General features: G+C 42.7%; 2 protein-coding genes and 2 non-coding genes across 6 annotated transcripts; 1 reads left to right on the plus strand and 3 right to left on the minus strand.

The window, feature by feature from the left end:
- The first annotated feature begins 5,530 nt into the window (after positions 1–5,530).
- Positions 5,531–14,184, plus strand: LOC125738450 (parathyroid hormone-related protein-like). Of its 3 annotated transcripts, none has more exons than XM_049007391.1 (5): positions 5,531–5,802; positions 5,965–6,029; positions 6,355–6,476; positions 11,759–11,909; positions 12,000–14,184. In XM_049007391.1, the coding sequence occupies exons 3-5, from the start codon at positions 6,370–6,372 to the stop codon at positions 12,198–12,200; spliced, it is 459 nt and encodes a 152-aa protein (XP_048863348.1). In that variant the 5' UTR covers positions 5,531–5,802; positions 5,965–6,029; positions 6,355–6,369; the 3' UTR covers positions 12,201–14,184. The 3 variants fall into 3 exon arrangements, with proteins under 3 accessions (XP_048863348.1, XP_048863345.1, XP_048863346.1); XM_049007389.1 differs by having other exon boundaries at positions 5,536–5,802; positions 11,759–12,223; positions 13,304–14,184; XM_049007388.1 differs by having other exon boundaries at positions 5,533–5,802; positions 11,759–14,184.
- Positions 14,185–20,948: 6,764 nt separating this feature from the next.
- LOC125738451 (60S ribosomal protein L18a-like) lies at positions 20,949–25,000 on the minus strand. Its single transcript, XM_049007392.1, has 5 exons — positions 24,883–25,000; positions 23,941–24,120; positions 23,474–23,603; positions 22,028–22,137; positions 20,949–21,103 (listed from the first exon to the last, which is right to left on the minus strand). The coding sequence occupies exons 1-5, from the start codon at positions 24,898–24,900 to the stop codon at positions 21,011–21,013; spliced, it is 531 nt and encodes a 176-aa protein (XP_048863349.1). The 5' UTR covers positions 24,901–25,000; the 3' UTR covers positions 20,949–21,010.
- LOC125739586 (small nucleolar RNA SNORA68) lies at positions 22,715–22,844 on the minus strand. The gene has a single exon (XR_007397209.1). It is a non-coding gene; the product is annotated as a small nucleolar RNA SNORA68 (small nucleolar RNA).
- On the minus strand, positions 24,229–24,360 carry LOC125739585 (small nucleolar RNA SNORA68). The gene has a single exon (XR_007397208.1). It is a non-coding gene; the product is annotated as a small nucleolar RNA SNORA68 (small nucleolar RNA).
- Positions 25,001–27,394: the final 2,394 nt, after the last annotated feature.

Here is a 27,394-nt window from a genome sequence, read left to right on the forward strand (position 1 = left end):
ATGGAGCCTGGCATGAAAGTGTACAGACACCAGGGCCCTTGGGGGAGGTAGACCTCGAGCAAGCTAATTCCAAAGCCAACAAACTAAACAAACATGACAGCTAATGTGTCTGAATACCAGCAACAGAAAGAGCAAAAAAAAAACCTGGTCCCCAAAGGACATTTGAGTTAGACAAGTTCCAAGTTTTCTCTGGATGTGGGGAGCAGCCTAGCAGAACCAGTAAAAGCTTCTCTACTGAGATGGTCAGATACCTTTGGAAGTATCCAGAAGAATAGATGTCTCTCTCTCCTCTTCTCATACCTCACCACACCTCTTCCGGTCTGTCTCACATCGGGTTGATCAAGAGCCAGCCTTGGGCTGCAGGTATGCCATGCAAAGAGGCAGGCTGCAGATTAAGCTGTGATTTCTGGCTGAGAGAAACCAGGAAGGGACCAGGTCTGCCAAGAAGTCTGGCGCTCTCCTCACCTCACAGCTCCCTACTTTAATGTCCTTCACCTTTTATGTCCACAGTGATTTTGTACCTGCAATGAATTTTATAAGATTTAGCCAATTGATTATTAAGATTACAAATGATGATTTGCAAATAAATTTCATAATTTTAGGTCAAGTTTTCACAAAACCTGGTACAACTATAAAATTGTGTGTATTTATGTAAACCCTTGGGAAATATATATATAAATAAACTTAATTTCCTTCAGCAACACTCTATTGCTGTTTTAATAAACCCATCCTTAAGAGGTTTAATGTATCCTATAGCTAATTAGCAGGTGTCATGCAATTCAAATTCTTATAAAACACCAACTGCATCAGTTATATACACAGATGTAAAAGACAGCATTGACCGTATTGTGTTTAAGATCATGCTGCTCACGCATTGTCATCATACACAAGGACATTAAACAGTATGAACAGATTGGCTGGCGCTGATCCAGCCAAGAGGCTCTGAGGAAGGTCCTGCAACACATTTTCAGCAAAATACAAAAGGCCTCTTGTGTTGTTTTCCAGAACCGTGCCGTGATATGGTTCAATCGAATCTTAGCAACAGAAAACAGCTGGCCAATGCCATAAGAATGCATTGTTGCCCGCGTGTTTCCGTTCTCACTTCCTATTTAGCACGGGTGGGGGGGGAACTCGGAACCACTGGACACAGTGGGGATTTGCCAGTGGTTGTCCTCTCGACGACGACCAGATAAGGATGGTTAGATTAGAATGAAACAGGCGACTTTAAGAGAGGTGAGATGGGATTGTCAAATCAGAATGTGAGAGATTCCGTTTAAAACTCCGTTTCAAGACATCGTCTATGGTCATCCTTCCATTAGTCTTTTATCTGTATCGCTTCTCCGGGTCAGAATTATGCCAACAACCTCTCGGGAACAATAGACAAGTCCCTGTTTCACCAGAATTTATTTTTTTTTGGCCAGAATGTAAAGGCAAGGCCTAAAGAACGTTATACTTAACTGGAAGTGGACTGCTTACTTGAGCTGACAATCAGATACTCAGGAAAGAAACATCATAATTACATTTGTAAAGTCAGTGTGCGTGCACATGCAGAAACAGCCCTGGGGGCAGCGTCAAACAAAGCCTGGTATCTGGCTGCCACCAACTCCAGATCGATGTCTTCTGTCAAACTAGTTCCCTCGCTACGTTTCAGTGAACAAGGGTAGGGGAGACGGGGAGAAGGCATGAGGAACACAACAGTACGTGCTTTTGTCAGAGAGCCTGTTTTCGAAAGGGGCGAAGAAAACTCCATAAGATTAAAAGCAGGGTTTTTTTGATGCATACTGCATTCTGCCAAAACGCAGCAATTTTCTAGGAATCAAAAACAGCTTTCCTGGCCGAGTTCCCCGCTTTGCTGTTGGCTGCCAGGAAAGTTTTTTTTTTTTTTTTTTTACCTGTTTATATGCAGGTAAAGTGGACCTTGCAGAGGGGAATGGAATGAGCTTTATTTTCCTACCGAACCTGAGGCAGGATACGAGTGGCTGGAGGCCGCCACAGATGGCCCGTCGGGTAGGTGAGGGTCTCCTCTATGGTTAGGCTATAGGCTGCGCCGTAAGAGGAGTTCTCGTCATTCTGGGAACACTGCTCACCTAAACCACAAAGCACTTAGGAAACTAATTTGTTGCCCACTAGCACGAATCTGCCACCCGAGGCTATTCTTTCAAGGCAAGTTTCATTAATTATTCTCAGTCTAACCCTGACTAAAATGCTTAAGGAACTGTATTATCCTAAACAAGTCACTGAGTTCACCCTTCCGACAGTGATCAGGTGAGCAGGGATGCCAAACAATCTACATAAATGGCTTTTATTTAGTGACACTGTCTTTCTTTCAACTTACTAGTTACAAGTATGTGAACACTGTATAAGGGAAACACAGATAAGTTATTTCAGAAGGCATTCCTGCTGGAAATCTATTTGTATGCCATTCAAAAAACTCTGAGCACACACTCATGCAACTACCTTGAGAAAACTATGACCAGCTGTGAGACCCTGTGTGACTCTGTGTACTCACCCTCCCAGGACGGGCAGCTCCTCAAACCGCACCCCTTGCAGTTTTTGATAAGATATTTTATTCTACAGTAGAAATATACTCAGTTTAAAGAATTGCACCACTGCTGTACTGCATCGTGTTTGTGCTGGACTTATTTCATCCATCCATCCATCCATCCATCCATCCATCCATCCATTTTCCAAACCACTTATCCTACTGGGTCGTGGGGGGTCCGGAGCCTATCCAGGAAGCAGTGGGCACGAGGCAGGGAACAACCCAGGATGGGGGGCCAGCCCATCGCAGGGCGGACTTATTTCATTATTACACAATTAAGTCATCAATCCACCCTGCATGAATGAACCGTGCAGGAATTTAGACAAATACAACAATTTCACCACTGGCTTGACAGGTCAGTTGGAGATAATTTAGTATAGGAAGTGGAAAAAAAAACATTTACACATTACACATTACCTGCCATAATTGCTTATCAAGTGCAGTGTCACGGTGACCCTGGAGCCTCGCCGAGGAAACACAAAGCACAAGTTAGGGGACACTGTGTACAGGATGCAGGTCCATCCCAGAGCATAAACACACAAATCACACAAACTATTGGTGCTGAAAAATCACTGAGGCGGGATTCCCCTCGGAGGTCTAGACAGGAGTCGTAGCTGATTTAGTATCGAGTCCAACGGCTCTCCTCCATGAGCAAATTAGTCACATTTTAATACAGGGTTTTAGTGACATTTTGAAATGCTGCCTTGTTTCCAGAGCTTAAAAGGTGATCAAGGGGTTGAACTCCAGGAAGGATCTGACGAGCTATTTATGATTCTCTCCTATTCCTTTTACTGCACCAATGGCTTTGAGACCAGCCGAGAGGAAGCTAGTAAAATGAGGGTCAGATTAGTAATTAGGACAGTCTGGGTGAAACAATACTCAAATCCGGGCTCCTGGTGTTTCCGTAGCACCTTATCGAACTCCCCTTTGACATCATCTACCGTCACACCGGGAGCCGACGCAGACCTCATCCCTGAGCTGACCTCGGAGGCCAGCGTGGGCAGAGAGGCTGCACCCCAAAAGAAAACAGAACAGTCAGACAAACGCTGCGGAGAACGCGCTCTCTCCTCGGTCCAGCCAAAGAGCTGTAACACCAGCAAGCCGGTTGCGACCTGGATGAGTGTGGTCAGCACTGGCCCTGTGACAGCTCATCCCGGAGATTGTTCGCTTTGCACTTGGAGTTTTGGAGGAGATTTTGCCGAGCGAGATGTGGCCTTCACAAGCCAAAACCTCATTTGAGCTGCTAGGTGTCTCCCTGGGCATGATTTGGGATGAGGAAGGAATGTTTCCTATGCACAAGTGCCAATGGAAAGAGCTACGAGTTAAATTACCCATAAAGCGTTTGTTTTCTGTGTTTAGTGTTCCACTAGTACAAAAGGCAACAAGCAGCCCTCTGAAGCAGAGAGCTCCACGGATGATATCTATCCCCATCCCCATTCATCCCTGCAAACATCTAAACCACCCCTACATGCTAGAGAACCATGCGCCAACAAAGCAACAGTACAGTGTAAAATTAAACATGTCCATATTTGCCTTTAAATATCTAATAATTAAACACTGCCACTGGCTGAGAATAAATCATTTAACAGAACAAAGGGATTTATGATTAATATAGCACATATAAGAATATGCATATGCGAGCAATTTCCATGGTATTACGTCTTTCCCCATTCCTGTGCAACCCTCTACTCTAAAGCTCTGAATAATGCTGTTAATTACAGCAGTAATAGCATGAACTTGTACAACAGAGAAGTTTAAAGGCTGAATTTCCTGCCTCCATGATAAATATTTTTCTGTTGTTACTATTGTAAACGTTTTTTATGTTTGACTCTTAAGATCACTGATAGCTGGTTTTTTCCTGGTATTCAGGTCCATAGTTGTTTTGAGGGGTCAGATAAGACACCACAGCTTCCCTGGGTAGATTCTCACCAAGGCAGCAACACAACTTTTCTGTGACTCAGGAGTGTTTTAAAGTCATAGGGAGGTGTCCCGAGTCTCCATCTGGCCGCAGCTTGAAATGTGTCTGAGGAATGTAAAGCAAGTTCAGCCTAATAATGTCACCAATGAAAACATTTCAATGTAATAATAGAAGAAACTGCCAGAAGCAGAGCCCTCCCCCCTCCCCCCCTAATGGAAGAACGGGAACAATATAAATACCACACAAGGACACTAAAGTGTTAAAAGAAAACTCCTGCTTAATGTAGATGGATTCCTTATCTAGCTGGTCATGGTGAATATAAATACAGTTTTTCCCAATCCAATCCTCAGGGACCCACGGCCGGTCCACGTTTTTGTTACCTCCAAGCTCCCTGCCAGACAGTTCACATTTTTATCATATTATCTAGACACATGTACTGATGTACATGCATTATTGCCACTACAATAGAAGTAGATGGAAAAAGTGAGAAAAGTCAGCACCATTACGAACACTGTGCTTTGTAGTTTACTTAGAGGGTGATGGTATCATTTTTCAGTTATAATACAACAATGCCCATATTCCTTTGAACTTCTAAGGAACTTCTGTTCCTTAGAATTAATTATAAAAAAGAGAGAACATGTAATCCTTATGTTATAATTGGTACAGGTTCGATTGCCACAACAGGTCTGTTTGGAAAGCTGCTTAACCTGAATTTTTATAGTTCATGTTCAGCTTTATGAGTTACAAATGTACAATCTATATGATTATGATTCTGAAAGAGTACACTAAACATGCAAGTAATAACATTATAATGATAATTTTTTAATAATTCAGTTCTACGAAATCTTGCATTGTTCACACATTTCATACTTAAAATTTCAGCTGTTTGCAGGGAGGGGATGACCATTCGGAAGAGCAAAAATTACTTTTTTTCTCAGTGAGATATACCCTTGCCTTAGCTCCCCTAACACGATACCCATAAAGCCTTGGTGAACCGAGTCTGGTGAAACGCACCTCAGGGAACTGGGCGTCACTTGGGCGCCCCCTTCCTGCCAATGCCGGCTTAGCAGGTCGACTCCCAAGCAGGGCTAGCGTCAGGCTCTTTCTCATAAGAGTTCCAGATGTGCACCGTGCACAGACAGCATGCTGCACGTCTGCCCATCAGTACCAACCCAGCTGCAGCTGCTGCCGGTACCCCTGCTCAGCTGCCTCTGTCACGGATCCCAGCTCCACTTCAGCCTCAACAGCCAGAGGAGTCGCCAGCACGGCTGAAACTACAGCACACTTTCATCTTTTTATCCTTATTTTCCTTCTTTTACACCAGGAAGTTTTATTTCAAAAAGTAAGCAAACTGCTCAAGGCATGTGGAGATAATGCTGACTGGAAGAGAACATGATCAAAAGTTTTTTTTCCCCCCTCTACAATAACTTCACATTTAATCATCTGTTTCATCAAACTGTGGCACGAACACCAGGGTTGAGCCTTCTTTTGCTTTTCGTTTCAGCCTGAAAAACTTTGTTTCAGAAGCCAGCAGAGAGAAGTGTCCAAACTTTTGCAAGTTTTGGGAACGTAAGTTTTGATCTTCTCCTCCTGATTTCCTCTAATTTTGCAATGAGGGTGCACTTTGAAAACTTTCCATAATGGTTTTAGTAACTGATGCAGCCTTATTTTCTGAAGAGGCATTTTTTTCCAAAAAATAATTATGTGATGTTTATACTCCAAGACAATACATGGTGAAATAAAATTCAGATGACATCCCTACTGGTTTAATTTGCAAATAAAACTGAATGACTATTAGGACTATGCGCTATATACTTAACATTAAACTGGACAGGGCAGGCTGTGAAATTTGCCTATTGCATGTTCAAACCTGAACGCTGTTTCCCTTCTACAGGAATCTGAATTCAGCATGTTTTGTTCTAGAAGACTACTTCAGCAGTGGAGCTTTGCTGTATTTCTCCTCTGCTCTCCTGTTCCTTATTACGGGAGGCATATTGATGCACTCACTAACAGAACGTAAGTGCACCTTTTTAGTTACCTTATAATGTTTTACAGGCCATCTACTTGAAATGCGACTTTCTCAAAAATATATATATATTGGCACAAGAAACATTTTTTCCGTTTTAAACTGCATACAGCTTCAAACCTCATTTAGATTTTTTTCATCAACGCAATTAATATTCCCCTTATTGACAATAACAGTAACAGCATGTCGAAAATATTATTGCCACTATATACTCAAGTACTCTTTCCATTATTAATATTGTTGTTGTCAATATTAAAAATCAGAGGTTTATAATATGCTTTGATCCATCGTAAGGTACAGTGCTTTATGACAGCACCGAATCTCAATACCCTGTCTCAAGTAAGTCCAAACTGTTGGATCTCTGAGTTCTTATTGTAAGTGTCGACTGGATCAGCAGAAGATCCTGAGTCAAATAATGCCCTAGTCAATCAGCAAATGTGCAATGGCCTGCTACCTACATTGTTGTTCCCGCTCCTGAGGTTCATTTAGGGGGCTCTCACTAAAGCGGCATCAGCTAGAGTTGTGATGGCGGGTGCTTGTCAGCAGGGCTGCTGAAAGAGGCCGCGCCCAGGATAGGCAGGTTCCTGAGAGTTTTCACCTGGGGGAGGTGGTGATGAGAGGAGTAAGCCAACTTATTTGTAAAAGCCTCCCTTCATTTTGCACCCGGCTGAACCAGATTTTTACCTGAGCTTGAGAGACATTCTTTAAGGCTGTAAGCTAATGCACAAACGTCTATGATAATGAACTATGATATTTCATGCATTATATTTCCACTCGGATTTGCAGTTTAGCATTGATGTAACGGGACCTGTCAAGTTTGCTCACGGCACAGTCGCCTTCACAAATGCAATTCGTTTCAGCAGTTTTCTGGCACCAAAGATCGTATGATGTTAGCTATTTTTAAAAATGTATGCTAATACAGGTTTTGATCTCGAAACACATTGGCTGTGCCGGTAACAAGATGTAGGATTTTAAACAAACAAAAAATTGAAAATTACACACAGGGATGGGGAGATTCATAGCATATGCAGTCTCATTGTATAATGGCTTGATCTCCTCGTTACTGCAATAGAATTGTTTAACACGCATGTCAATGACTGACATTTACTTATTCGGTTTTAATGCAGTTAAAAACAATGTTACACTGATGATGTGCATCTTTTGTCTTCTATCTATAAACTTACTCAATGCAAATTTTAAGTAATTTTTTTTTAAATGCTGTTAAATGTAATGTTTTTTACGCACTACAAATGATTTTTTTTCTTATGTCTGCTAAATTATAAATATACTCAGAGTTGCCAAACATTTTTTGGTAAAGCTACGAAAAAAGCCAGTGAAAGATATTACAGTCATTAGTCTTACCCAAGTCTAAAGAACTTGGAGAATTATGAAAGAACAGTATCTTATTATCTGTACAGCGTTATGAAATCCATAATTTATGCCATAATTTATACGTATTTACAAAGTTAGAAACCAAGCGCCCAGTCACTACCACCTGTGTGTAAATCACCCGGTCAGGGCGAAAGACTTCGATGGAGTGCGTACTGTCTGGACGGGCGGAAGACTCACCCATTTGACCACACTCCGAGCAATTAAGTCGGAGCAGATAGATAGCTTAGAGACGGATAGCGGTGAAACAACAAACTGACTCCGAAAGACAATAAAGCTAAGGATCGCTGTGAGGTGCAACTATCTAACGAAACGAACACCGTCAGCGAGCATCGCCGGAACATGCAGGGAGAACCGAGTCTCGTGGGCGCCAGGAGGCACGCGGGTGCCGCACCTGCTTCCGCGCGACTACCACGCGTGTCACCGATTCCGCGATTTCAGTGACCGCCCATGGTGATAAACCGACGCTGCGAAGAGAGTAAAAGAAATATTAATACTCACAGTAACGGTTGTTTTAAAGCATACATATGATGAGGTGCATTATAATAATAGTAATAACAATACTGATGATGATGAATCACTCGTTCTCTTTAATAAATTTGAAGCTCTCAATAATTTACCTGTTAATTATTATTTTTAATATCCTTAATCGGTGAGAAAGGGAGGTTTCCTCTTTCAACAGAAGTGGCACCGTTTAACACTTTTCGGCAGACAAGGTAAAGTCATCGGAACATTTCTGGCGTGAGGGCACCTAACGTATAATTTTCACATTAGCGGGCCGTGACAGCGCGTTCTCCTTCGTAAATTACGAGGTAGGTAGATGCTGAGAAAGTGGTACAGAGCGGCCAGATTCTTTAAGGTTACACAAGACGCTCAAGTTGGATTTCTAGTTCTGCTTTAGCCGAGAGCTAAAAGTGCGAAGAGCTTCACGGCCTACGCCCAGCGAAGGCTGCTCTCCTAATAGTGAGACGTAGTACGACACGGAGAACGTGCCCCCAGAAAGGGAAGAGGGCTGCCGCCATACGCAAATCAATAACTCAGCGCAATGTGATTTCCCTGTGACGAGGCTCTTCCGTGCACGCGAGTACCTTCAGACACGGCGGAAGTGCCGAGCGCGCGCACACCGAGAAACTCCCTTGTCCTCCTGTGTACAACCTGTCTGTAGGACACATTAAGGCAGGGATTCCACGTTCGCACAGTAACACAGGCCCTGTTTAGACTTGGTTTTAAAATGTCTTGAGCGATCGGATCATAAGTAGACAGCAAAGACACATCGCCGTGTACACCTGTGTTTATCATGCGTCTCCAAGGTGACCAGTCGTGTTCAGATTTCGTTATTGCCCCGCGCACGGCATTGTAACGTACTTGTCGGGGACGTCTACACTACAAAAGATATGTGCCATATCTCGGCAAGTAGTTTGAGTGCTCAGATCACAATGCGTCTTGGTAGTCGTTTAAACTTATATTTAGCGCTGTCTGCTTGCGATCTGATAGCCCAAGATGTATTTAAAAACAAGTGTAAACAGGGCCGTAGATGCGCTGCGTTTGTGAAGCTGTTGGTCCTCATCTTAAGAAAATATAAAAATAAAATGCTATTAACACGTGTCAGTAGGTTGACCATACGTCCTCTTTTTTCCGCACTTGTCCACTTTTTTAGAACGTAAAATGCCTTAAGTGTCCGGGATTTAGCGTTGTTTCATGTTGACATGTGCATTCTGCAGCCAGAATGCTTAATGTGTGCACACTTGCCTTGCTTTGACGCCTCTCTTTGCGCACTGCCCCTGGTGTTATCTTTTTTTTTGTTTTTTTTTTTTTGCGAAAAGACCCTAGCTTTGGACATTGTGCCTGCTTAGTCCAGCCTTCCTCATCCCATTGTACTGATACACGTACAGTTAGTTTTTAACCTTCAGAACTGCTTTGTCTATTATTCTGTTTTGGTAAACTTCAATCTCACACCCTCATTCTGTACCTCAACCTCCCACCACCAATCATTTATCCCACCCTTTAGCGTTAGATAACATGATAAGTTAGCCAAAATTTTGCCATGCCTCTCCCTTCCCTCTCTTTCCCCATGGTCACTTCTGTGTTCCCTAAATCAAGAAAACATTTGTATAAGAGATTATATAATTTACATATGCCGTAGTCAGCCAATACCAAAGTGGTAAAATAAGAGGTCTTGTCACCCAAAAACAACACTGGACTCCATCAAGGTAACAGCAGAAGCCCTTGCTGTTGTGCCCTTGAGCAATTTGCTCAAGTTGAATTACTTTGATAAAGCATCCAGCTGTATAAAAGTATAAAATTATCACTTACTCCTTGAAGAGAGACTCAGAAAGGTAGATATGGTCTATTTATGCTGCCATCTACTGATGGTTTAAAAACATAGCTTATCTCCAAGTGGATCACCATTGTCATATTAAAACATTGAAAACTAAATCACATCATGTTTTATGAAATATTATAAGGAACACTGTAATTTATTTTTTCTTTAACATGCCATTATGCAAGATGCTTGTAGGCTTTGTTTTGTATCTAGCTTTCTAGGCTAGTGCTTAGGATGTTTCCAAAGCTTGTAGCTTTTAAATCCATGGACACTTTAGTTGTGTTTGTCGTTGTTATTTTGCCTCACTGTTTTTGGAAAAAAATGGGAAGGTGTGGGGTAAATATAGACAAGCACTTGCGTCACAGCAGCGGTAAACAATGAACGACTGAGTGTTCTGGATGTTTTTAAAAAATTTGCTCAGTTTTGCCTAGATTTATTAATAGTTTTATACTTTTAAGACATAAAACTCAATGTTTAGCTGTATTCATATATTTCTGGATGAAGATTAATTTCAGGGAGCGCGTGCGTCGATAAACATGTGTGAACATGAGTCAGACTTTACAGTCTGTAAAAATACGGAAACTCTTACAGACTTCCCAACTTGAATGGAATACAATCGGCCCAATAAACAGGCACCAACTACCGGGGTTAAAACATGTTAGTTTTGCCTTAAAAGGATAACCTTGGAGCCAAACACAGAGCTATATCTGTCAATGATTTAAGTGGGTGTTTAGGTTTTCACCATGGAGATTTTTTTTTCATGTAACACAGGATTAATTTTCTCTCTTGAATGTATTTCCACGGAACTGAATCCCGTGTAGGAGCTGAGCCTCAAAATGTCTCATGCAGCTTTCCCGTATAAACAAGCCACCGGCGCTGTAAAGTGGTTTTTCTGCATCGGCACCGGGTGCCAGCTCCCTCGCAGCCGAGGGTGGTACCGATCGGATTTATTTTAGTTAGGGTGCGAGGACCTGGAACTTTATGGGCTTCAGGTAAATAAAATATCAGACTGCCGATGGAGGTTGGCCAAGTTTCGGTAGACTTTGATTGCCTTAAGTAATACCACATTGACGGGGGCCACTCGGCAATTTTGGCAGGGGGCTGATTATCTCCGTGTATGAAATTCCAAGGGAGGGGGGGCTTGGGAACTGAATCAGGAGGGAAATAAAAAGGGGGGATCTGGGCTGTGTGTGGGTTCATGTATGACATGCGTGTAGCATGGAGTGAAGCTAATCCCGGTGTAACCATGCGTGGCAGCACGTTCTTGTGTCTGACATTTATCCCAGAAAGCATTCCAGTGGGAGTGGCAGGTTTTTGAAGCCAGGGTAACTGAGATTTAATATGTCCTGGTCATAATTAAAGATCCAGGTGAAGCATAAAACAGGAGCCATCCAGAATCTGCTGGATTTTGAGATTCATCAATGCGGCTGTTTAACAGATTTTCACTCTCCATGTACGTTCATACAGAGAATGTCTTCTGTTTTTTTTTGTTTAAGGGACAGTCTCTTCCTTTAGCTCATTCTCACCTCTTCCTCATGCCGTCTCATCCTCACCCCATAGGAGACGCTCTGTGAGTCATGCCCAGCTGATGCATGACAAGGGGCGCACGCTGCAGGACTTCAAGCGGCGCATGTGGCTACAAGAGCTGCTGGACGAGGTGCACACAGCGGAGACCCGGGAGCCGCTTGGCAGGGGCACCCCGGGAGGGACGGTGGGTGGCACCACTGGGGGGACCGGCGGGGGCAGCCTCCACCCCAAACCCTCTGGAAGCACCAAAAACTACCCCATGGCCTTCCCCCAGGAGGAGGAGGGCACCAACCTGCCCCAGGAGACTAATAAGTCTGCCAGCAAGGGTGCCAGCAAGAAGAAAAAGAAGGGAAGAGCTGGGAAGCGACGGGATGCTGAAAAGAAGAGGCGGCGGACTCGCTCCGTACCGCGGCCCAGGAGTGGCTGGCCCCTGGACTGGAGGTGGAGCTTCAAACTGCCCAAAAAACTTCACTAAGACCCTGTCAGCCTCTGACAAAGGTAAATACAGTACCTGCTGATGGATAGATGGCTGGATGGATGGATGCCTGGATGTTTTATGGCAGCATAAAGCATCAGATGTTAACGAGAAGGTTCCCCCAACATAGCCAGTGCTGAGGAATGAAAACTAAATCCAGCTCATGTAAGGGAAGGTTAAATCCAGAACGTTCCACTGGCCCTCCTCCCTTAAACACATGGGGCAGCAGAACTGAGGAGTCTGACGGTCTCGGCGCCGTGGCGTCGTTCAAACCTTGCCAGGCTGCACGTCTTCGTCCCGCCGCTCTGAGCTTCCGTCTCGGGGATTGTGGGGGGGGGAGTATTTTCTCAGTGTGGGGTGTCTGTTTTGCATAATGGCAAGCATGTGGCCTAGACACCCTCCCCCCACCCTTGTGAGGAGCTGAGAAGGCATCAGAGTGAGGGGCCAGCTCTCCCAGGCTCTCTTGCATGAGGGCCCCCATCCAGCCGGTGCCACTCCCGCCCCAGCCTGATGCAAAACAGGCCTCCATGCTGGCCCAGGAACACAGACTCAGTGCCGGGCTGTTCTTGGGGAGGGGCTGAGTTCATTCAGCCTGGACATGCAAAATCATGCTGTCCAAGATATTAGCTAATCCTGATGGCCTCTTACCTCCCACATTAGATATTGAGGTGGACTAAAAGGAAAAAATTATATAATAATAATAACATTAATGACATAATCTTACCTTCACATAAATGTGTATATACACATATATGTATATACAACTTCTGTTTATAAACTTCTGAAAAGGAGGCTACAAATTTTAATTGTAAGGTTTCCTAGCCGTATGTTTTTATTTCTTTTAAATATGTTTTTAAATTAATGTTGATGTTGAATAAAAGTGTAATTATTCAGCTGCTTGGTTATTGGCTGAAAATAATGTCAAATACACAAATTGAATAAGCAAAGTTTACATAATCACAAATCACAATAAATCATATACCTTTAATATGTTTTTTGTTTCATTCTGTTCATTTTTCTAGCGATATTAAAATGTATAGGAGGCATTTGTAGTACAGTAAACAAATAGCCATTCTTAGCTTTCTTTTGTTTCCTGTTTACAGATGACCCAGACACATTTGAGTGGGACATCCAAGGACTCATTACCGTTTTCTGTAATAATGATTGTTCTGAAGGTAATAGAGAAAATATTTATTGTTTGTAAATAATTTAAACACACCAGAATAGAGACTTTGATAATAAAATCGTTATTCAATGCTCTGTGGAGCTTTTGATTATTGTGAAATTTTCCTTTGTTTGGACTACACCGATTATAAATGTCAGATTTGCCATAATTTATTTTTTTCTCTTAATGATGTTCATATTTATTTTGTAAATGTGTAATGCTGCTGCTGATTTTATATATTTTTGTAACATAATGCACTTTAGATAAATGAGTATATATATCAAGTCATTTTGTTCATTGAAGTAATAAAGTGTTCTCTTTTTGTGGTTTATTTTTATTTTGAAAATCCTGAATGCTTGTATATTACTTGTATATATTTAGCTTGATAACACCAAACTGGTTTGTCCCCCAAAGAACATGTATGTCAATCGGGTTCCCAGCATATCTGATCTCGGACCTGTTGCATATACTCTCTATGTACGTAATGGCTCAAATCTCTTCTCAATACCTCACCTACAGCACATCTCCGTTCATCAAAGAAACCATTCCCTCTATATGCAAACTGAACACCTAATGTTTGACACTTGCACTGAGATGATATCCTATTTTGAAATGATTATACACTTAGCAGTAAGCATATTGTTTTTCTTTCTTTTTTTGGCGGAGTCTTGTTAACAAATGATGTTTATGTCTCATTTTAAATATTATCATGTCCAAGGGGTTTTATAACAGGCACTGGTGCCTTGTAGTCTCAAAGCATTTTACACAAAGGAAAATGCATTTGGATGAAACAGAATAAAGATCTTATTTTAAATTCTGGTTAAGTGTCCTCCTTCCTCTAAACCACCAAACTATCATCCATTTATTTTTATAGGGTTTTTCCCTACAGTTATATTTAAAGTTTGCATCAATAACATGAAAAGAAATATTTTATGATACGCAACAAGTGCACTTGGACGCTATTTTATCCAGTCATACAAAAAATAACAGCGTGCAATAAATATTAAATAATCAGATGTACAATAGCACAGTGAACACAAGTAAGACCCGTCCCTTAGACACATTGCTATTCGTATTTTGTACTCGGCGTTTGGAGAGACACTAGAAAGCCCTTGTGCTGAACAGACTTGGCTGATATTGAGCTGGGTATTTCGTAACGGTGATTTTATGTTCATAGGGAAAAATATGTTTAATATAATAGGGATGTTCTAAATACAACTGGGGTGTTGTAATACAATTTCTGGTAATTTTTAATAATATATTAGTAGACTGTAAAGGAACATCATTTTGACCTTGGTAAGAGTAGAAAAAACGTTTTCAAATTTTCTGTGGATGTGTGATACTTCATCATTTAGCCTGATAAAGTACGGAGGGTCCTTGCTTACCACTCTGCAGGGCTCAGATCTAGCCCTGTCCTGTTGCATATTTTCCCCATGTTGTGAAGGTTTCCACCTGCTGCTCCAGTTACCTCCCACACGCCAAAGACCTGCACTTAACTTGCAGGCTAACTGGCATCTGTAAATTTCCTGCACTGTATGATTGTGTGTGGATGCATGCATGTCTGTGTCCTGCATGACCGGCATCCTGTCCAGGGTCCTCCCTGCCTCATGCTCTATGCTGCCTGTGATTCAGGGGCCCTTGACCCCATATAACCCTGTTAAGGATAATAACGTCGAGAGAATTGAGGCCTACAAACATTTTTTTTCCAGCAATTAACCATTTGTCATTGGATTATTTAAAACTGTTTAAATTCAGCCAAAATAGATAGGATGAGCCCTCTGTATAACGACAAACAAAAATAACAATAACTGTTTGCTGAATAGATTACGTGAGCTTATTGCTGAACTGTAATTTATCTCAGTATTTTACAATTTGAATGTGTCATCTGTCTTCAAGAAAGTCCATGTTTTTGTTGGAAGGTTCAGCTCAAGTCAAAAGCCTGGAAAACCGTCCGCAGTCAATCGTTTAATATCATCTAAATGGAAAAAAGACTCTAACTCACTATTTTTTCTTTTTGTATATTTGTGTTTCCATAGATACAATTTTAAATTGTGTCAGTTATGCAGAAATTAGCAAATAGATTAAGCTTCTGCATTAAGTTTATAATGGAGCTGCATATTTTACAAATCAGTGACACTTACGGTTTCTCTTAAACAAAGCTCTCCTGATGGGTTAATTTCATATAAAGCAACGTTTCTTTAGCTAAGAAATCGCTCTCATACGCTGTTCTGCCACTTTTACCAAGCTGATACTTCAATTAATCCCAGAGTTTGAAAGGTTCCAGAGAGATACAGAAATGCAACGATAGTAAATATTTGGCCTCTTAATCCAGTCAGAGTTCTACCAAAATGTCTTCAGCAATTTTTTGATGACATGCAATTAATTTATTAATTTCCATAAATTTATTGTCGCAGTTTCCAAGAAATTACTCTGAATCCTGTAATGGTGCACATTGATTAATCATAAAGCTTAATAGTGTTGAGTTCCTGCTCTAGCCAATACAACAGTGAAATGACAATTATCAAAATAAATAAATAAAAATGAAGGATTTTGGCAAACACTGGAGGGACCAGCCCGAAAGGGCCGCTGCATATGCGAGTTTTCGCTGTGACTCCCTAATTAGTTTACTAATCAGAGGACTGATTGGCTGAAGAGTCCTCACACATGGGTTTGAACAGCTGACCTAAAGGTTATCCCAAAAACCTCAGCCTAAGACTGGCAACCCCTTGAGTAAAGGTAAAGAATATTCAATAATGTAAGCGGTTGCACGCACTCCTGCTAAGTGAGCATGTATATTGTGAAAGGTGTTAGACAAAAATAAGTTGAATTTCGGAGGCTCAAAGCACAATTTGGCTGTTTCACGTTTCTAACGAAGAAGAGATGAACTTCTCAATGCCTTTGTCTTCACTGGACTTTCTCCTAGCATCATAAACCTACAGCATGTGGAGCACTGTTGGTCTCGCAGTGAGGAGGTGCAGAGTTGAGCGACAGTCTTTATGAAGGGAGGGGGCTCAGTGTTGGCTACCTCAGTTTCCTATGACCCCCACAGCGTCTCCCTGAGCTTTCTAACAGAGTGCTTGGGGGAAACAGGATCCCTAAGGAAGTCCTCTGGAGTGCGATCGGATTACCAGCCTGCTCCTGAGACAAGGACGCAGGCTGCACCCTTCTGTACATCTGCCACCGCAGCTTACGGTAAAGACTGTCACTCAACCCCCCTCCGAAAAAGAAAATCCTAAAAAAATTTCCCCTACATGTTACCTGAACGCAGATCATACCAAACTTTCGCAGAGGCAGATTTCTCGTGGTATGGGTGGTCCTGCTTCTCCTCTGGTGGGTATGTGGAGGTAAGATAGATGGCTGGAAGGATGGATGGGGTTAGTCGAAACATTTTTATATACGTTTTATAAGATTTTCACAGCTTCTTTGTCCATTTTGCCATGATTCATGTTGTGCAGTCCTGTCATCAGCGGGCAGCAAATGGTGTGGCAGACTGCAGGTGACCAAACCAACGGAAATGCAGCCACATTCAGGAGGATGATGATGAATGTTATATGAAATGCTAGACAATCTCCAAGGTATACATATAAACTACACACTCCACGCAGAGGCAAATGTTTCATTTATGATTAACTCCCACAAACGTTTGATTAATACCACAACAGTCTCCTCTCACAAATCAAGTAATTATGCTTTATCTTCAATACAGTCACTAAGCTTCACATAATTTAATGAGAATATGAACTTTGAGAGTTTAGCTCTGTTTAAAATTTACACCGGTCATTTGTCAAAAGGTTTTTTTTCCTTTTTTTTAAAAAAAATCAACTTGACCATGAACATGAAGTTAGTTTGGAATGGAGTTTGGTGTCCAAAGTCATAATATGAGAAGCAGTTGGCTGAAACATTTAGATTTTCATTGGCCTTAGGAAGTTTCTGGAAAGCAGCTCACTGGTCACTCTTAAAAAAACCACGACCTTAGTCAGTATTTTAATTAGAATTATTACATTGTATGTATAAATGATTTCCAATCATTTTTTTCTAGAAAAATTGCATTTAAGAAATCCTGAATTTTCTCTCCCTGTGACCCTGACCAGACTGATGGATGCATTTTACCATTCCCATATTTCATACTGTTTACTGCTATGTAGATCACAACTTGAGTCAATAAATAAATTACTTCTTAACTGATTGTGTGTTCATTTCCGGGAATGGAAAAGCTCCTGCATTATAACAAGAAACCAGTGACCTGTTTATGTGACATTTTAGGCATAAACTCAGTGCTCCAGCAAGCAAGTAACCAGAACTCCGCTCATTCACATTCCATGGGGGAAGTTTGTTTCGGAAAGTGACATCGCATTGACATGAAAACGTGTATCATGTGCGCACTGGGAATCACCCCAGTTAGTACATTGCACTTCCCAAAATCACCACGTCTCCAAGACCCCACCTAAAGAATGGAAGTTGTTGACATCTTAATTAAGCTTACCTCTGCACATACGAAGCCAGCTCTGAAGAGGACCAGAGAAAAACGGAGGACCAAAACAGATATCCATCAGGGTGACCAGTCTTACTGCTGAAAGTGAAATCCTCTCACATGAAGTTCTTTATTGTCCTTGCCTGTCCTTCTTAAGCACATAGCAGAACCTTTATCTGCTTCATTGCCAGAACAACACCATGTGAATACAATTCTCCAAAAAAATAGACTGTAAAGAAAGCTAATGTTCAAGGCTTTCATGAGCAAGCAGCACGCCAGATTTTGACATCACAAGGTTTAGCTGGCTAGTTATGATGCCAAAAAGATCTTGACAGCTTCTTATACAAATAAACTCAGATTCTTTGGATGGGAGACTGGGTGAAAACACATTCAACAGCTATTCATTTGATCCAATACTCTCTTCTGGCTAGACCAGTGTGACACTTGGGTGTGTTCCTTTAAAAGGGGGGGGGGGATAAATGACTAAAGCCAACAGAATCACACAAGCAGGCATGACGACTCATGAGAAGAGATAGATCAGGCTGATAAATTCATCAAGGATCTCTCCTTTTTCACTGGTCAGCTGGCACATATAATGTCAAGCAGAAAGCACAATGGTTTGTTTTTGGAGTCACGGGCTTGATAGGAATAGGAAGCAATTGCTCAGTTCATGTCATGAACCACCCCACTAAGGGCAAACAACTATGGGTTTCTAGCTAGCAAGACTAATAACTAATACAGACATACGTTTGATATGTGTAATGGATATTGATCTGGTATCCGCTCCAGTGAAAAATGTGAGGCCATTGAGGTAGGTAAGGCATTGATGCAAAAAACGAGGACTTCGCTCCGTGAGGGAGGATGAGAAGACTTCACATCAAAATAAACACAAACGTCAGTGGACTTAGGAAAAGGAGTCCACCTTAATGGCTTCCATATTCCCACCCAGGTCCAGCCCACGGCTTTCAGATAAAAGCAATTGAGTGTGTTTTTTAAACAGCAATCTGCAGAAGTGCAAACAGAAAAGTCGGAGTTTCGGCTTGCAGGCCTTCCTGACGTCTTGTGATTTTCCTCAAGCTCACATCACTCAAAGGTGCTTGAGTAAATGCAGGGCAATTTAAAATAAGTAAATCAAATAGCCGGTAAAACATGGAGTGCTGTGACTGTCTGGTAAACATCTCAAGGTGTAGGTTTGATTTTGGACCTAATCTTCCCTGAGGACAGGTTGCTCTTTGGCCACAAGCAATCTCACAAGTCTCCGACCACGACGATTCAAGCAATTTGGTGACTACTGTACATCAGTTTTTGCTCTAAGCTCCGGCGAGTGGATGTATAGGGCGCAGAATGGATTTTAACTGGATTACCAAATTACAGGCACCAATACGCCAAGGCAAGCTAAGAATCATTTCATTTATCCCCATTCAAATTAACCTGTTGCTCTCCTAAAGGGCTCAGGCTTTGACAGCTCTGGCAAGTCAAACGAGCAAAAAGACTGAAATAACCAGCATACATGTATAGCATTTGCTTATCCACAGGGGAGACAGCTGCAGGTCTTCGAGGGAGAGCATGAGCTACATTCAAACGCAGCTTTATACACCTGTCATAACCTGCATCTCCAAACACCAGCAAATGGGTCAGTACTAGCCTCTGACAGATTCGGCGATTATGCTCAGAGATCAGCCTCTGAATTACATGACATAATGCACACTTAATTTAGCTCCTGGAAGGCTGCACGCAGGTTTATGAGCTGTCATCACCCACAAGCACTTAATTATTTCCATTTTCTACCAGACATTCATTTGAAGGATGGAGCATTTACTAAATTTGTGGCCAAAATGTCCAGCGCAAATGGAAAACCTAATTTAATTGGCCATTAACCGGGCCACATAAACCTGAGAGATGGTTGAAATGAAGAGGGACCAGGCAGCTGGCCTCAAGGAACTAAGCTTGGCACCCCAGCTATTTTATTTCTAATTTCGACATTTTTCTGGGAAGCCCAACCCTTGCAAGCTCCCCACCTCACCCCACCCCACCCCACGGCAAGTTGCCAAGTGACTGGAGTGAACTTTTAAGGAATGAAGATACTTTTTTCCTATTAAAAAAACTTCAGTCAAACAGAATGAAATGAGCAGGTGTGAAATCAGGCTCTCCAAGATCTAGTTGGCACCGTCAATATCCCTCACATTCCACTAGAGGGAGCCAACTGCTTGGCAGGGAAACAGCAGCCCTAATGCGACCAGCAGGGGGAACAAAAAAAATAAATAAATAAAAACAAACCCAGAATCTGACGCTCTACATGCTTTTAACAATGCTGCTCAGCATCAACACTGGGGTAATCTATCACTGGTACAGGAAGGTTTCACAAGGTTCCTTGTGTTTCCATTGTATCAGCCAGTTGTAATTGCTTGGCAACCACCAATAAATTTCATTGCATGCACATTTAACGTTTATGACCTAGAAAATCTAGTGGATTGAACGTTGTTTAAATTTGGATGGCTCCATACACTCATAGAGGTACAACTGCCCTCTCACTACTTGTGATTACTTCCACATTTACAGCAATTCACTGTTTCTGCTTTGCTAAGCATTATCAAAGAGAACACAGTTTCTCTTAACCATCAATATGTCATATTTTATTGCATTTGTCCCCACTGGGTTAAAAAACAGCACTGTTGTAAGACTGGTACCCATAACTGATTCTAACGCATGATTAGCTAATCCAAACCGTGACCACGTTTGAAGCAGCAACAGCAGACATCAGCAACATCTTGACTTCCTGGGTTTGTAGCTCTGGAGAGCACAGTGGAACGATTTAAACTCCACAGCAGAATCAGTCATTAATGTACCTACAAAGAGCCACGTCAAACGCATTATTAAGATTCCAGCACAAAAACTGACGACTGCTGTTGATGACAGTGCTCTTCACGGCATAGCCGGCTTCGTCGGGATTCGTTACCCGACATCAGTGGGGACACAACGAAGTACTGTGACGTACATTCAATTTGATAGAACACAGAGGATTTAACAATACTGGTTGCCATCAGTGAGACTGCCAGTCATTAAACTGGGAGAACACGCTGTCTGAAAAAAACCCCAAAAAAACAGGAAAACATAGGGATAAAACTTTTCTTCTTTTAATTCTCAAATACACACAGGAAAGTCTGGTTGATCGACTTAGAAGAAGGTGTTTGGTCTCTTGGTGGTGAAACGTGGCTTGTGTTGACGCCGCAGCACCCTGTGGGGCAGCGGGAACTTGATCTTGGAGTCCTGTTGGCAGGAGAGACACGAGTTACCCGCCACACCGCCAGAGAAGCGAAAACGCGCCTTTCTACAGCCGATAGGACATTGACGGCGGACCGCTCCTTACTTCCTTACTTTTTTTTCCAGAAAGATCACTAACTAGGAAAAATGAAACGGTTAGAACCGTCCAGATATTAACAACACATACCCATTCCAGCGGAAATACTGTCACCAGCTTTCAGAACCACCAGATTAGAAGACTGCAAAACTTTTAACTGGAAGAGGAAGCTGGCATTTATGTTGCGGGTGTTTAAATCAGAGCTGACAAAGATGCCAGCCTGGTGAGAGACCCGCTAGATCCAATGGCAAGACCAGGGCCTCCTGGCATCATGGCACAGGAGGATTAGCTTCAAACGAAGTTTTATTAACTAGGTTTATATATTTCCTAAATATTTTTATTGTACAGCTCTAGAAAAAAAATTTAGACCACTTCATGTTTTTTTGAACAATATGAAAATTGTTAAATCTCGGTTTAATCCTGGTTCTGCTAGCAGAAGGCAGGTTCCTTCCAGGCTCAAAGTTTCTAAGACAGCAGATTACAAGGACAATATGAAGCAGGAGACACTGGGAACGACCAAAAACCAGCCAGGTAGAGAAGCCCTTCATCAATGAGAAGCAGGGAAGAGCCAGGCTGGAGAAATGAGTACAACTGAAAGTTTTGCTGTGGTCTCTTACCACATCTGCTGTATATTTAAGTTTATATGAAGTTTTTATTTTATTGCTTACGAATCAATTTATTACATTCTTTCTATGTTGTCAAACCATGGAGGGAGGAGTCTCACACACTACATTTCATTGTACAAACGTGCAACGATGAAGGTTTTCAAATCAATTCAATTTTATTGGGATCAGGACTCAACCGGCAGGAAAAACCAGACGAGATCTACTTACGTGGAACTGCTTGATAGCAGGTCGACGACACTTGTTGGCAGCGATCTCCTGCACCTTCATGACATGGATGGAGTGTGCACGAGCACGGTGGCGGGCTCCCATATCCCGGTCTGTTAAACAGGGGAGGGAGACACTGCTCAGTGACACAAAGACGATAGAGGGGGTGGCAATTATGCAGTGCTGCACATTTACATAGATCTAAATCCATATCAGGGAAGAGCAGGATGACAACCTGCTGGGACCAAAAGACATATTGATCAAAGGGCTTGTTCCTCACTCTCTGTGAAGGTGATCCTGAATGATTGGCTCGCTCCCTCCCCCTAGAGGGCAGCATTTCCTGAGAATCAAGCGTTTTCACAGCTGGTCAATCATCTCTCCACTCAACCTCAACAATCAGCTTTCAGAAAAACACCTAATCTGCCTTTTCCTCTATAATGACCAGGGCCAGTATAACAGCGGTGCAAAGCCTCCATCATTTTTCAGGGACATTTTGAAGCACAGATTTCTGGGTAAGTCCGTACCAGAGCGTGGGTTGATGTCACCCTGAGCGGATCCCAGATACCTCACGGCTGCATGCTGGTGCTCACGTGACACGCTATCTGGGTCCATTCACCCTCACACCTTACAGAGCTCCTTCACCCTCGCCTCACACGGAGATGCGAGCTCCGCTACAGCCTCATTTCTCACACGTGTCGGGACCCGAATTCACTCCCATCAGCACAGCAGCGAACAGGAGGCGACGGGACCCTTCCTGGTTTCCGCACACATGGCAGGACCATCACACATGTCAGTGATGACCTTTGGGTTTGTGTGCGTCCTAGAAGCACAGGGGGTGGGCTTGACTGTACGGACCAGCCGTCAGCATCCACATTATAACCCTGTGTGGAGAGACCAGCTCTGGGCTGCCCTGTGACTATCTACCTAGGGTGTACACCTAGGCGTGCTGCTAGAGATTTCGCACCCCATTAAACAATATCATATTGGGCCCCCAACCCACACCAATCCAATTATGTACCAAATTTTGCTGGGTCCTTCAGAGGCCCTCGGGGTCTCCCTAACTTTCCCTCGCTATACGGCACCCCAGTGTACGCAAAGTCAGGGTTTTCCCATAATGCAGTGGACTCTTACAGAAGAAACAAAAGAAATATGTGGACTAACAAACTGATCGCTTCAGTATGAGAGAGAACAGACAGGACTCACGGGTCAATAAACTCTCGTATCCAAAAAGTCGTGGCAACCAATCTGAACAAGGCAATTACACAAAGTAACAAAATTTCCATAAAGCCTCAGACACTATCATGCAGTTCTGGGTGAGGCTGAAATACCAGCATAGTGCAGAGAAACTGACTGCTATCATTAGATATGATGCCAGATGTCACAGTGCCAATGCAACCAGCACAAATTGCCCCCCCCCCCCCCCCAGGCACCCTGGTGACAGACACTCACAGCACTGTGTGACTGCTCCAGCGGTGGACATGTCCCTGTACTCCCGGTACATGTTGTGGGTGCCGCTGCGGGAGTCATACCGCAGCCAGATGCCAAAGTTCTTCACCTTCAGCGGGGTCTTCTCATGCACCTGAGCCGCACAGACAGACTCACAATCAACGTGCTGTGACACTACACTGGGGTAGGATGACTCCACTACTCAGCTGTAGTCTGGACATAAATACAATGTTTATGTAAGTAATTAATCAGCAGGATTTCAGTGAAGATTATATCACATACGTACTGGGTCCCAAAACTACCTGCTACATTAATCCATCCACCCATATCCCATCTGCTTATCCAGTACTGGATCCCTGTGCGCCTGAGGGTTACGTCAGGAAGCACAGGATGACACCCTGGACAGGATGCCAGACCATGGAAACTATTACAAGTCCTACAGATTTCAGATTTGACCCTATCTCCCATACCAGTCCACAGTAGACTATCTCTCCAGAAGCCTTCTTCATCTTCCTCAGCTGGGAGACGAAGTACCAGAAGCGAGACTTGGCGACCACATGGTTGGGGGAGAAGATCCTCATACGATAGAGAGGAGGGGCAGGGTTCTTAGCAGAGGGCAACAGACGCCCAATTACTTTGTACTCCTTTAGCTGAAACAAGAAATCACGTTATATCCACTTGCCATTAAATTAAGTGCAGTATCCCACACCAGAACTCAACGCTGGGGTATTATCTGCACTATAGCATTCATTTTGCTATATTGTCAGACCTTGATTTCACTTCCTGAATCACGACAGCTTCAGAAAGGCGACAAGGCACTTATTGATTTCTGCACACCACAAAAAGATCGTATTATTAATTAACACAGATCTTTGGGTTTTGTGTGCATGACGGCCATACCAACGATTAGTTTACCGAATAATCCAACTACTAAAACGCGAACAGAATGTAAGGGAGAAAAACATCTTTTATGTTATGAAAACGCATATTAACACAATATACAGCTAACACAAAATAACTTAAATCTGCGCTGAACTGAGTGACAGTATTGATCCACATAACTTGTGGCCTACAAGCATTTGTAGAACTTAACCTAACTAAATATATCATAAAACTTTAAAGACCCAACGCATTCGCTTTTAAACGGGACATCTGTGTACCCGTATGGCTCCGGACACCGGTACACAGGAGCAGCTCACCGATCTCCGCTTTTTAAACCGGGTCGGTTCACCACATGGAACATCGGCGCTACGCAGACGCCATGTTTCTATCACAAATGTTTCCACAGGGAAATAATCCTGAGCTCATACAATTCATCGGACATAACAGACGAATCAGTAATGGACGTTCCATTTTTATTTATAAATGGTAGCACCGTGGGAATTAATACTGTTTTAAGCCATTTTACATACTGTGCCAGACGCCTTCATGGTGTCTCTCGCGGACGGCCGCTGAAAAAAGAAAGTTGAAGGGCGGGGAAAAGTACGTCACACCCCCAGGAAAGGCGGGCTCAAGCTCTAGCTCCCTCATTGGTGGATAGCGCAGCCTTTTAGTGAACTCTGATTGGAGAAACATAATGTCAATATTAACGAATACATACGTAAGCGTCCGCTGAACGCCGTGTACAGTCTGCGGCGTGTTATTTATTGTGCACATTGTGGCCGTATAACTTGAGCTTAGGCGTTACAGCTTTACCTGTCGCATATAACGGAATTTTAATAATATTGCATTTGAATGCTGATATTTCAACAATTTCTAATTGGATTCGGAGTCTTAAAGATGCTCACAGACCAATCACCTCATTTTCCATCTATTTTCCATCGCTTCTGATCTGCTACATGGTCTATGGTGGAGCCTACTCACAGCTCACCTGATAGGGGATACTAGTCAGTCATAGAGGGACCACATTTCCCTCCCTGGCTTCATACTCCCCCTCCGGTTTACCTAACTGCACATTTGAGAATTCCTCGCTCCCCGATCTGATTCTATTGCTTCTGTGAATTACAGCAACTGGGATTTTTTTTTCGGTTTCTGCAGTCCTGTGCAGTTAGTACCTTCCACGTTAAGTACAAGCATGTTTCCCTGAGACTCTGGTGCTAGTAGGTCATCTATAACAATTTTGACAAACAATGTTTGCCAGCCTACTCAGCAATTTACATTTTCTTCACACTTTCTTTTGCAGGACAACAATAAATATATACAGCACACAAGGTTTTGGTTTTTATAAATAAGTCCCTTTTGCTTAATTACAGTTGATTTGTCAGTATGACATATTATCTCTTACTGTACTTGAACAGTATTGAAGTTCGCTAGTTTTATGAGGGTACCTCTTTACTGTAAACGCCTATCTCAAGGAAAGATGGGCTAAACCTGTGTGCCTGTAATCACAAGGCTGCTGGTTCAAACCCAGCCTCAGCACATATGTGGGTCCTTCAGCAAGGCCCTTAACCCCCAGCTCCCTGGTTGCCCCAACAGGTGCCTGCCGTTCGTGGACAGCTTGCTCTACAAAGAGCAAGTTGAGGGCGGCATAAAGGCAATTTCCCCAAGAGGATCAATAAAGTATCAGTTATTATTATTAAGCACAATGTAGAGAACCACCCAGGATGGGGCACCAAGCCATCTCTGGGTACGCTCACACACACAAAATGGTATCTCCAATTAGCCTCAGCATGTTTTTGGACAGGGAAAACTGTAGAACCCAGTGAAAATCCTATGACAATATAGGGCAGACATGTAAACTCCACACACATGGAGCCCTGAACCCTGTTCCCAGAGGTGTGAAGCAGCAGTGCAAACCACCACACCACTCCACATGACATATTATTACATGTCATAAACATAAAAAAATTATCATGTCATGTTATTCATCTTTTTACTGCTTATCCAGTACAGGGTCACACGGGCAGCTGGATCCCATCCCACGCAGCAGAGGTACATCCTGGATGGAATGCCGGTACAATACAGGACTTTATGTATCTATATACTTCGGTGTACTTGATTTATTTCTGCTCTCTGAGAAAATTGTCAGTTTTTTTTCCATTTATTATTTATTTGTGAGACTGAAAATTCCCTGACTTCCTTCGTTATAAATAAAAGTTACTGTTAAACTACCTACGTTGCCAGTTGCTATTAAAATAAATACACAACCCCTACTCCCACTCAATTGTGCATTTAGGTGATTTAGCGAAAGTTCCAATAACACTAAATTTGCTTCAGGGAACGGCTGGTTTTTGTCCACGTTGCCCTGAAGTGGGTCTGCTTTTACTCAGCAGTCGTTAGGGTCCGGAAGCACGGTGCTCCTGGATGCCACTTCACCCCAGACGCCTGCTCTCCTGGGGAGATGCCGTGCCCAGCATCCTCTCACCCCAGCAGGAGTTTTCCCTTCCTCATCACTGGCAAATGTGTCTGCCTGACTCCAGGTGGAAATATCCCATAAATGGCCATACTTTCAGACGATCTGATTGACTGTTAAATCGATGCATTGTGTTTTAAATACTTCTTTATCGCAAACATATCTTTTGGCATTTAACTTAGGAATTGATAGTTCTGCTCATTATATTGCTGTCTTTTGCCAGTTATTTAATGCACTTATTACTATATGCGCTGAGCCGTAAGTCACTTTGAACAAATGCATCTGCCAGACAATCTGATAAACGATGAGTTTATTTTTGGTGTCGTTTTCTCGGAGGCAGTTTGTGATGTCGCTGTATGTGTCTGGACAAGTGCAGGAGAAAGTGTGGAGACAATTAGGATAGAGTATTCTGGGACTTGCGCTTGCCGTCTTAAATTAATATGTTTGTCTATTCTAATGTTAGCGGTGAGGTTTGTTTGTAATGCTGATTTTCCCCGGATAGGCCTTGTCCATCCATTCAGCAGAACCTGGACCCTGGAGCCTAAATCCACAGAAGGAACCATGGGCTGGAA

This window comes from Brienomyrus brachyistius, chromosome 3, assembly GCF_023856365.1.
Source record: "Brienomyrus brachyistius isolate T26 chromosome 3, BBRACH_0.4, whole genome shotgun sequence".
Taxonomy (NCBI): domain Eukaryota; kingdom Metazoa; phylum Chordata; class Actinopteri; order Osteoglossiformes; family Mormyridae; genus Brienomyrus; species Brienomyrus brachyistius.

What these genes read in the sequence shown, in the direction of transcription:
- LOC125738451 (XM_049007392.1), bottom strand. An exon ending in AGATAGTCTACTGTGGACTG is followed by an intron (nt 23,604 to 23,940) that starts GTATGGGAGATA and finishes TGTGCGGCTCAG; the next exon opens with GTGCATGAGAAGACCCCGCT. An exon ending in CTGCTATCAAGCAGTTCCAC is followed by an intron (nt 21,104 to 22,027) that starts GTAAGTAGATCT and finishes TCCTGCCAACAG; the next exon opens with GACTCCAAGATCAAGTTCCC.
- LOC125738450 (XM_049007388.1), top strand. Translation starts at nt 6,370, where the DNA reads ATGTTTTGTTCTAGAAGACTACTTCAGCAGTGGAGCTTTGCTGTATTT. An exon ending in GATGCACTCACTAACAGAAC is followed by an intron (nt 6,477 to 11,758) that starts GTAAGTGCACCT and finishes CTCACCCCATAG; the next exon opens with GAGACGCTCTGTGAGTCATG.